General features: G+C 42.2%; 1 protein-coding gene across 1 annotated transcript in view; it reads right to left on the bottom strand.

The window, feature by feature from the left end:
- Positions 1–5,712: 5,712 nt before the first annotated feature.
- Positions 5,713–11,525, bottom strand: part of ZNF608 (zinc finger protein 608) — a 69,053-nt gene continuing 63,240 nt past the window's right edge. The window contains exons 7-10 of the mRNA XM_014953422.1: positions 11,192–11,364; positions 10,124–10,277; positions 8,825–8,884; positions 5,713–7,793 (exon numbers count right to left, since the gene is read on the bottom strand). Of these exons, the coding sequence (XP_014808908.1) occupies positions 7,657–7,793; positions 8,825–8,884; positions 10,124–10,277; positions 11,192–11,364 (524 nt within the window). The 3' untranslated portion in view covers positions 5,713–7,656. The remainder of the gene's footprint in view (positions 7,794–8,824; positions 8,885–10,123; positions 10,278–11,191; positions 11,365–11,525) is intronic.

Below are 11,525 nucleotides of genomic sequence, written 5' to 3'. Positions count from 1 at the left end.
GTCCCATGATGGAAATATCCTTCTTACAGAGAAAAATACTCAAGATGGCTTCTTAAACATGTATCATCCAATTAATGAGGAGATATGGGTGTTCTGTACTGATGGTTAGTAATCTAACACCATCATTTAACAGGCCCCAAAAGGATGTAAGAATCGATCTATTTAATTACAACAAACAATGAAAGAGGACAGGACCAAAGGTTTCAACTTACTGCCGTGAGAGGAAGTGTAAATGGAGACACACACTTCTGATTTCCCACATATGGTCTCCTGACTGATAATTTTCAACTCTGCAATAAAGTTCTCTTCCTCTGCAAAGGAGGGATTCCCTTTACTTCTGTCTTCACATAGCAGACAGAAAAAGGACTGGTTTGGGGAGTATAGCGTTTGGAAGCAAGTGAAATCCTGTTCCCTTGGGGTAGGGGAGCAATGGGACGGGTGTGGTGCCTTCCAGAGACAAACTTGTCAAGGCCATGCCTGGGCTTTAAGGCTGCCCCAGGCTTTACTCATCTATCAACTATCTTCCGTTAGTTGCTCAGACATAATAAGAGAACTGTCACTGCTCTTTGGATCATAAACAGCCTATCTCTCGATGCTGCAAGACCTGTGGCACTGCGGAAAGCAGAGCACGCTGAGATGGCAGCTCACAGGCCAGCAGCAGGGGAGCCTGTAGCAAGCACCCCAGCGCTTCAGATCTGCTCCAAGGGCATTAACCAGCTACAGAAGATCCGTCTGTCCCGAGACAGAGATTTCTTTACTAGGAGCCATTGCAGTCCCCAGTATGAGCGCTCGGGGACTCACCTGCACTTGCTCAGTGAATTAAGTGATGCCACTGTTCCTCGTGCTGCTTGGGTGACCTTGCTGAATCCATGGCTCTCCAAGCACAGAGCTCAGCATTGGAGTCTTTAAAGCAGACTCAGAAGTTTTTAGCTAGACCACTTGTATGTCAAAGCCTCCTGTCCTCCCTACCCATTACTTCCAGCTATAATCATTCCCTATCCTTTCTGTATACATCTTGAATAATTTTCCAGGCCCATACAGTGACATCTACATACTGCTCTTCTTTAATAAAATAGAATTGTAGTGTGTCTGCAGCTTAGAAGAATTAACCCTTTTACAGGCAGGACAGGTTTTAAAAGTTTGTGACCTAGTGTCAGGTGCAGAGATGAAACACCAAAGCTGAGCACTCATTAGTACTCTAGATAGCTATTTTATTGCCAGTGGGCTACAAAAGAAACCCCTAAGCAAATTAATATAAAATTATGTATATAGCATTTATGTGTGACCCTCTAACAAAGGGGAGAGTGAGTACATGAGCATCTGAGAGAGATGTACATGTGTATGTTCTCAAGGAAGAAGTAAAGAGCTATACTGAATAACAATCACTGCTCTGCCTCAAGGGACCGAAACCTTATCTGAATTGCAGAAGCAGAACCCACCTTCAGCCTAATGAAAGGCGCTCTAGCATAAAAAACAGTGGACTCTGACTTTCTATTTTTAGCGTTTTCTTTCTATAGTAGTCTCTTCTGCATCTTGCTTCTTTAGGGAAGTAACTCAAGAAATGGGGACAGACTTTTGGCAGATAAAAGGGAAAGTGGTCAGCTGGTTTCAACAAAGCCACAGAGGCTGAGGACTTGGCAAATTCTCTATGAAAGGCAGTCAGCTTCTTTCCAAGTAGGAAGATCATGAATTAGCACAGCAGATACTTGAGGCAAACCTTGGTATTAAACTGTTATGTTCCAATGTACAGCATGGGGAGACATATTGTGTCATTGACGTTTTAATGACCTTTTCCGTTTGGAGCTCTGCTTAAAAATCAGTGGTTTGATGAAGCTCATCAATGCAAACATTTAAACGGACCTAGTGACAGAGCTGGGGAAAGGCACATGCAAAAGGATATTACAAAAGCCTTGCTCTAGCACATGTAAGCAATGGAAAAGAAGAAACTTCAACCGTCCCTGCAGTCTGCCTCGCCCCTGATCTGGTTCCTTCCACTCTGTTCTGGGGAGCCCCAAAGGGAAGGAGACAGAGCCACGTTTCTGAAGCAGCCAGCAAAGCAGACCACTCCTGAATAGGGAGCTTATCAAGGAGAAACCTGTTGTGTATGAGAAAGGTGTCTAGTTTGAGCACATGTAGGCCAGCTCCTTTTAAACCTAATTGCCAATCTTGTCCCTCTCAGTTATGTACGTTGGATGGGGAGAGGAAAAAATTCCCCTCTCCCCTCAAGTTATTTCTAGTCTCACTTGCACTTTCAAACACAAGTTTAAACTATTGAGGAAAAAGGGGGGAAAAGAAGGAAACAAAGACTTTTTTCATGGCAGCCTGTTAACTATGCAGGAGGTTCTTCAATCAGAAAACCCCAGGGTTTTTTTTCCACACCTCATTTCTACTATTCTTGAAGAGTTTGTTTTGAAACACATAAAGAAAAAAAATTCCTCTTTCACCTTTCAGTCGTCTATTTAAGAAAGTAAGGGTCTTAAAGAAGCCCATTCCCTGCATACCGCTCTATTAGAAACAGCCTAACCCCAAGTCCTGCAGGAGCAGAAACTGCACATCCTTGTTCACAACCATGAGAGCACGGTCAGGGCTGGGGGCTTCTGGGGGCTGGCAAGTCCCATCTCACTGACCCCAGCCAGGGAGCCGGGGTACTGGGGTATCAGCTGGGGTACAGCTCCAGCCCAGGGCATCGGGTGGCCCTGGGGCAGGGATGGGCAGCCCCGGGCTGAGCCGCAGAGAAGGGGTGGGGGAAGGCTCCATGGGAGGCTGAGCAAGGCCAGCAAGGCTTGGTGGTGCCCTCAGGGCGCCCAAAACAATTAGGAGAACTGCAGTCATTTACTCTGCCTGTCAAGATGTATGCTTTAAAATTAGTCTCCGGCATTAAGGGTTTACACAGGCTTTGAGAGACTCTTTGCTTCCTGATTTAGCTCTTGCTTTGGAAGGAACTGCTGCACCCTTCAGTTTTGTGAAGAAATCCTGTAGCATTTATGCTCCAAGCAGTAAGTAAGCACTACTCTACCATCAGTAAACTCAAATGATGGAAATCGTGTAATTAACATACACCGTTACACCATCCAAAATGACTGCGGAGTGCTGCTGAAATGACTATGAGGCTACTGGAACAGAACTACAGGTACCAGCTTGGTCTGCAGGAGTTCATTTGTCTTTAACAAAATCTGCTCTCAAAGTCCCACAGCACTTCTCTATAATATTATGGTGGAGAATGAGGTTTTTTGCATGATAAATATAGTCAGGGTGCAAGTAATAATTACCTTTGCTAAATCCTTAAGTTTGCTAATTTATCAGTCCAGACAAGAAGTTTCAGAGTTGCTACTGAGGCTGAAAGCACAATTTAGCATAAGCTGCACAAAAATAACTAACAGCCAGTGCGAGGATTTTAATGGTGTCTACCTTCCCACCACTGCAATGTGTAACTTCAGCTGATGTCTCCCCTCCTGAATGAACACCTCTCGCATTTCTTGGTAAAAGTAACAGTAGGATTCCCTCAAAAAAATCTTAGAGAAAAGGCTGAAGCTATGGGAACTGAGGAAATACCAACCTAAGAAAGGTCCATGAACTACATCAAGGAGGAGAACTGTAGTTCACAGTAATGCTATAGAGTGTTTCGTACAGAGAGCTAGGTAAAGGGCTAAAACTGAAACAAATTATGAAAACAGAGCTGTTTCTATAGTAGAACAAAGGTGGTTCATTAAGTAATGACTGCATGTCTCCAGTTCCCTCTGACACAAGGAGATACAGCTTCAGACTTCCTAGGTGGGCTTGGTGTCGTTCCCTATTTTTGAGGTGTTAGATTGCTTCAAAATACCTTTTAAAATTGTAACAGGTTTTGTCAGTTATCTTAAGCTCATTGTTAATAACAGTCTGCTCTAGCTACTCATGGCATCTTTTATTATCATCTACAAGACGCCGTAGCTATTATTCAGAGGGAACTATAAATATGAACTTTGCTGTACAAAGTGAGATACGTTGTCTTTCCCAAACACTTTAGGCTGAAGAGAGACAGGATACATTAACACAGCCTAAGACACCGAAAAAAACCCCACAGGTCAAAGGAGGGAGTGTGATAAAAGGCAAGAGAGAGAACTAACCAAGGGACGAGATCACAAACGTATGCAGAAAGTTTCTAGCTGTGCAAAGAGTAAGTTTTGATGATATCAAATGGATGTAAGAGGGATTAACAAGTGGGCAAGTGGGGTAGAGAGGGGAGAGAAGAAAGGAGAGCGTGGTGAGCAAACATCAGAGTGAGATTCTGAGGCAGAAAGATGAGGACAGCACATTTACCAGTGGTGATAAAGACAGCGACGTGGCACCAGAAGGAAAGGTGAACTGGATTCCCTGTTTGAGTCTCTCACTGCTTCCCTGAGAAGAGCCAGGGTGCAGAGCTGCAGAAGGGCACCGTGCTCTTCTTTGCTTAAGCCAGTTTTTGAGCTGTCAACAATCCCTGGTGTGTTTTAGGATGGATTCGGGGGTTCTCTGACTTCACGTCCTTTAGGGGCACGTGTCCTGCCAGCACTTTTCAGCGTGACAGGTGGGACTAGTGACCCGACGGCTCAGCCCAACCCATGCACCTTGCAGACGCCGGGGGGAGGGGGAGGAAGGTGGGTATGGCACAGAAATAGCTCTGTGAGTTCTCAGGTGTTCCCTAAGGCCACCAGGGAATCTAAAATTACAAAACTGGAGAAACGCTACTCCTAGCCCCCATTTTCACCAGCTCTGGTCTAGCCCTGGTAGCCAGCCAGCTCTGTCAGTTGGACCCCCGTCCCTTTTCAGCCTATAGAGCTACGTGATTGCTCAAAAAACACCCCAATGCCTTGTCTGTTCACATTCATTTTTCCCAGTGCAAGCCAGGAACCCCTGGCTGGGTTTCCTTTGTGTGTGATGTGCTGCCATAGACAGACCTTTAGTTTCTCTGGATGTATTGCACAGACAGGTGAGAAACTCCCAAGAAATAAATGCAACGCATAGGCCCTGCTTCACCGTTGCAAAACATCCACCAACAAACATCTGGATGAAAGAGAGGAGCGGGGTCACCGATTGCTGCTGCTACAAGAGCAGTGCGGTAGAGCTGGCAGCTGCAGGGAACAAAAAAAGCACAAGCCCTTTCTGTGGAAAACAGAGCGTAAGCCTATCTGTGTCGTGCTGCTTCGGCTGCCCCTTTCCAGCCATCAGCCTCTGCAGCTCCTAGTTCCCAGGTCTGTAAGCTGTCTTCCTTGCATTGCTGCTTCAGTTTGCTCATCCTTTGGATGCCCACACAGTGGTGAAACGACCACAGCAGCTGCACGTCAAGGGGCACCCTCTGTCCCGGGGGAGCGTTGAAGCAGGGCATCATGCTCACTGATACACAGCCTTAGGGAGGCCAGCACAGCAAGTGCTAAACCGAAAGGAAAGCGATGAAGATAGAGGGAAGACAATAACCTGAAGGAGAGGAAGACAATAAATAGCAATGGATGTCAGCCCCTCTTACAGATTTCAAGGATGCAACTTTAATTATAATTTTAACTGCTGCTTACTCTGTATCAATCAGAGTAATTCATTCCCGTTACTTATGACGCTCAACCTTAAACCACACTAAATCAAAATCACCAATAGTGTGAATTTATAAGATCTGTTTTGCTGCAGAAGCATTAATGGTCTAGGATGAAAAAAATAAAAATCAATGGTACATTTCAATACAAAAGCCACCTGAGTCTTTACTAGAGAAGTAATAAGGCATTTATTATTTCAAGAGCCCTGCATTCACAATATCCCCTTTCCAAAGAAAACACCCCTTCCTTCCCATTTTTATGAGGCTGTGAGACTTCTGAATGTGTTCAGAACAAGACAATAAGAGTAAGCCACAGATGAATGATGTGTAATAAAAATCAATAAACCTTATAACTAGTCACTAAGGGAACTGATTTTATGCCTATAAAAATAAAACAATTATAGCAATATTAATGGCAGATTCATCATCGCAATATAAAAAGTCCAAGTGTGCTTGTCTGTTGGGAATCTTTAATTCATCCTTCTGCATTAAGTATTCACATGGTAGAAGAAATGGAACCGACTTCAAGAACAAGCTTTAACTTGTAGTAATTCACCCTGTCAAAACAGAAAACAAACACAAGAACAAAAAAAAAGCAGTAAAACTTTAAAAAACAGTTTTGACAATCAATGTAGCCGGGATATGCAGGAAAAGACAAAAGTTAAAGCCTCAAAAACCTGACCAGTAAATCTGATTTTTTTTCATGTCATGATTAGTGACTTCATATTACTGTGTACTGTGTTAACCGCACTGTAACAAAACAGGTGGTATACAGCCACATAAAATATTTATGTTGTGGTAACGCAGATTAAGCACAGCAAAGGACTTTTTTTTTTTTTAATCTGTCCTAAACACGTCCTCTGTTTTTAGGCCTCTATTCATGGGGGAGAGGGGTGCATTCAGTTATAATAGAAAAAATTTGCCTATATAATTTATAGCACACAGAGCTGCTCTACAACAGGTATTAGAGAATTAAGTTCCACTAATACCATCCGAAGTGTTACTATGGGCCTTTTTTGAGCTTATCAGTGTCAACTGAAAGAGGTCCACTGCCATCTGGCTGGAACCCCGCCTCGCCCGCTGGGAGAGGACACGAGCCCAGGCCCAGGGGGGAGGCACGGGAGGGCTGCGGGTGCACACCGGGAGCTGGGCCCCAGGGACAGCCCCTGGGCACACAGAGCAGTAGCTGAGTGGTCGCTGCAGCCTCCGCTGTCGACAACCGTGACACGTCTTTCCGAGCGGCCCATAGACACTGAGAAAGTACAAAAAACAACTTCTTTATTCTGATTGCCAAATTATTTAAGGCAGGTATAAAAATGAAAGCATTCGATATACATTTTACATAAAATAAACGAGATTACAGCATAAAACAAGTAACCAGGCAATGGCATTAAAGTCCCTCTTCTAAAACTCGGTAACTGTAAACATTAAAAAAAAGACTGCAGGACTATTCAAGTAATAGAACAATCACAGATGTCTTCTGGTATGCAGGCTATTAGGTTATCTGCCATTCAAGATTATCAAAAAAGACATTTCATTATTCACAGATGCTCATTATCTCCATTTAAAATCTATACATTATATACAACACAGTTTTTGTGGTACTAAGATCCCCATGCCTTCCAAAGGTATATTTTTCACAATACACAATTACAATGAAACAGTGAATACAGTAACATTTTACACTGATGCATCTTAATAGGAGCCACCAAATAGACGTCTACATTGTACCAAAGTGTCATCACAGTTAGCCTCTCTGAGAGCTTGTGGGAAATATCAGAAGGGTATGCAAGGTTCAGGCACACTGATACATAACATTATTTATTTACAAATGGAAAGAAAAAAAAAAAGGAAAAAAAAAAAGAAGATAAAAGAAACAAAACAGCCTTTTGCGGTTAACGCTTTCTAAACATGACAAATACATATCTCCTTTACTGTGTGGTTCGCAACTTAGCAGCAGACCCTGTGTGCGAGCCTTGGTACTGATACAAAAAAAGTAAAGAATATATATATATTTTTATATATATATGTATATATATATATACGCATATATATATATAAAAACAGAAGTCTAATTACAGCAACATTTGTTACTCTGTGATAAAATCTGCAATTTACAAAAACGAAATGACTGGTTTTTGCCTGCCATTAAGGCATTTCAAATTAACACCATGGAACTGATGTCTGTAATAAAGCGCTTCCTCATGTGATCCAGTCACATGACAATGTACATCTCCAAACTCATCATTCTCTGCAAAGAGAAAGAATAATATTTTAGTATGCAGTATCCTTTCCCCCTTGGTTTTTCCTGCACCTCAGATACATCATGAAATGCAATCTGCACAGTCCCCTCAATCCCAAGAAGGAAAGACAGCACGCCATGTCCCCGTCCCCCTCCTGCCAGGAACAACACACTAACAAGTAACCTGTGCCAGCATTTATCTTCTGGGTTCCGACACCCTGGCATCCATCAGCTCTTTCAGGGCTAAAAACCTTTCCCACTCAAATAACTACAGCTAAGAGCCTTATGTGGTCACCTGTTTTGAGAGTCAGCTTTCAGAAAGACACCCATAACCACGGAACATTATAGTACTATTTAATACATTAAACTCTGAAGCTTAACATGGCAGCAATGAAAGAAACCTTAATGTTAAGGATGCTTTGGTTTTTCCACTTGAGATGAGATCATTATAATATAAAAGAGTTTCTCTCCTCTTGAAGAGCAAGGTGATAGTTGAAGAGTAAATTCTACTGAAAATCTAGTAAATAACTAGGAGGCAAATGCATGGAATGGGTATGTAACTTAAATACAACGGACTCCCAAGAAATCCCCCCAAGCAAAATCAGCAAACCAGGCAGACTTGCAGAATAGATACAGTCCTAAGTTCTCCTGGTAGTACATAGATCTAACTGAGCACAAACTTTAAACCTCTTTTATAAGTAATTTGGATCTTAAATTATATTTCATAATCACTTGTTTTATCTTAATATCAATCCTTAAAACACAGTCTGTGGAAAATCTCAGAAGACAGACTACTTGTTCCTTCTTAATAATCGATGCTACAGTTAGAGGACATAACCAAGGACAAAACGTCACCTTAAAGAGAATAAAATTACAATTAACTCGAAGTCCCAGGTTTTTCTTCATCCTTAAAAACTGTGTCATACAAGGAACTGCAGACCATCAGGCTACAAAAACTATGATTTATTTTCTCCTCTGTATATTAAAATATATAATTTAATATTTACTGGCTATTTACCTTCTTTGTGCAGGAAACATACCAGATGCAGATGCCTGCGCAGCCACCTGCTGAGTGGCAACAAGGGCAGCAGAGGTCAATCCTGAAGGAAAGAAGAAAGGAAGGAATGTTGATGTACTTCTGGTTTTAATGGATTTTGTGCTCAGAGAAATGTTAGGAAGCATCTCTACGGCAAACAGACCAAAAAAACCCACCATCAGAAAAGGGTGGGGTGTTAACACTGTATAAATGGCAAATATTTCAAGCCACAGTATTAAGACGGTCCGCCCAATGTGACCAATATGCCTTCATATCGTAAATGGAATTGTTCTTAACAGATATTTTACAAGAAAATACAGCATTCCTACTTATTGTATTTCTTTCCAAGTAGTGCACTGCATGATGCCAAAGGGATTGTATGAGTTCCTGAATAGGAAGCTCAGTAGAAATAATAGGTACCAGCAAACAACAGGAATCAAAAGTCACAGTGAATTAAAGAAATGGCATGCCAGCTGCTCAGAATACAACACTTCCATAAAAACTTATCACTTTTACAGTTTTCCTACTGAACAAGCATAATGCATCCCAAAAGGCATACGGAATCACTAAATCAAACTGACAAATGTCAAGACTTTTACACAGGAAAAATAACTGTTGAGGCACCAAGTGAACGTAATGAATTAATGTCATTTAGCCACCAATTGTGATAGCATGTACTTTGCTGCATGGGAGGAAATCTCCTTTAAATTCAGCTGCAATTCAGGGCTAGAGAAAACCAGTCAAAGACTGGTATAAAACCTAGGGAGAATGAATCATAACTTACTGTGCTCTTTTTCCCTGGCTGCAACTTTGTGCACTGCATTTGCCAAAGTACAGAGTCCTCTTTCAGACGGTCAAACTATAACAAGCTCAAACCCTTGTGACTGCAATGCCTTGTACATGAAATATGTTCAGTATAAAAAGCTTTTGTCTTCGCTACACTTCTTCCATTGCTTACACAACCCTAATTACACAAAAAGGAGACTGTTTGGTTTGGTTTTTTTACTGCCTTTCTGCCAGCTAATGTCAGTTTGCAGTGGGAATCAAAACATTCATGTGAATGGCAGCCTAACTGGTACATCTCTAACACCCAGTTTTGGAAACAAAACTTTCTCAGACATGAAGCTACTCATTTGCTGTTAGTCCACGCTGTGAATTCCCAAGCCTTTTTCCTACACGTAAAGCATTTCTGATTTACCAAGGGGATCTCTATTCAAAATACTTCACGTAGGCATGACTTCCAATGTCAAGGTAACAACTCCATGAGGCCAGCTAATCCCACCATTGGAAATCTTTTGCTCACCTTGAAACGGGTCGTATTGTCCAGGTATAAGGGGGTAGCCCATTCCAACGTGTGTGTGATGGTGCGTATGGAGATGCCGCTGGCTGAAAGGAGAATGACGGTCTCGTTCCCTTTCTGCTTCCCGTTCACGCTCAGCTGCCGATTTTTCCACAGGCTAGCAGTAGGAAGGAGTAGCAGAAAGCATCAGAAAGAAAACCCGTATGAGAATTTTTAAAGGGACAAAATCACAATAAAACCACACTTGCCATTACCTGGCAACAACCTTTTGAATTCAAATTATGAACCTGTTTCTTTCTGAAGAAGTATCTCTAGTGGATTATTTGCACTTGATTCCAATCTAAAGCTGGTGCATCTGGTTAATAGAAGATTTTTCAAGGCACAGCGATTTTGAGGCAATGCACTGCAGCTTGAAGCCACCATGATGACTTCTAGTTTTGAGCTCCCTTTAGCTTGGCTGACTTGCCAATGCCTGAACATCCTAGCTGAGCTGCTGAAAGCTGATAGAAATGAATCCTCAGCCCTCTTTAATGCACTCTGGGGATCAAGCCTGCCCGAACAGCAAGAAAGCCCTATTAAAAATAGAATCAGTAACTTCTGCACAATTAAAACAAGCACCAACTTATCTGAAAGTATTTGCTCCAATGTGGGAATCTTCAGAAATGGGGGTTGGTAAGCTGCTATTTTGAAGATATGGCTTCTTGGCAAATACAGGGAGGGGATATTACCAAATCCCACAGCCCAACTTCTCATTTCACTATCTGTTTCCAAACAGGAGCTTCCTGTTTAACTGCAATAAACTGTGCACCAGGAGGTATCTCTGATCCTATGTTTCTACATGAATCCATTCATCTAAGATAGTAAGACTCCAAGCACAGAACTGTGTTATATGTGTCACTTCCAGTTAATGCCACGGAAGCATCCTGACTATAAACTGCTATTATTTTAAGCAGTACTATAAAGAAGAATCACGCAGTCAGAGCTTGATGCCAGATTGTGTGATTCTTAACATTGTGTTCTCTACCCCTTCCCATATGTGCCACTCTTCAGTATCAATAGATGAGGCCTTACAACAGGGGACTTGCTGCGATATTGGTTGGCATGCTGCTGGAGCAAATCCAGTGCTTTGGACTCAGTGGTTGATTTCGCATTGATGCTCGGGCTGGTATTGACTTTCTCCGCCTCTTCTCTCCCTGACATCTTTCCATAAACTGGATAGTGAAATCCTGGAGAGAGATAGGCCCCTGTGGGTAAACAACAATAAAACAAAATAAACATCAAGTTACTGGTTTTACATTTTGGTTATATCAAGGTGGGAGGAGGGGGTGCCAGGACAGAGGATAACATCAAAAATGGATCATGTGACTATCAAACAGCATCTTTGCTCTTCAATTTCTTCACCTAA

The sequence above is a fragment of the Calidris pugnax genome, unplaced genomic scaffold (assembly GCF_001431845.1).
Source record: "Calidris pugnax isolate Ruff unplaced genomic scaffold, ASM143184v1 scaffold209, whole genome shotgun sequence".
In the NCBI taxonomy this organism is placed as follows: domain Eukaryota; kingdom Metazoa; phylum Chordata; class Aves; order Charadriiformes; family Scolopacidae; genus Calidris; species Calidris pugnax.
The sequence above is the reverse complement of the archived record's forward strand: the minus strand, read 5'-3'. Positions and strand labels throughout refer to the sequence as shown.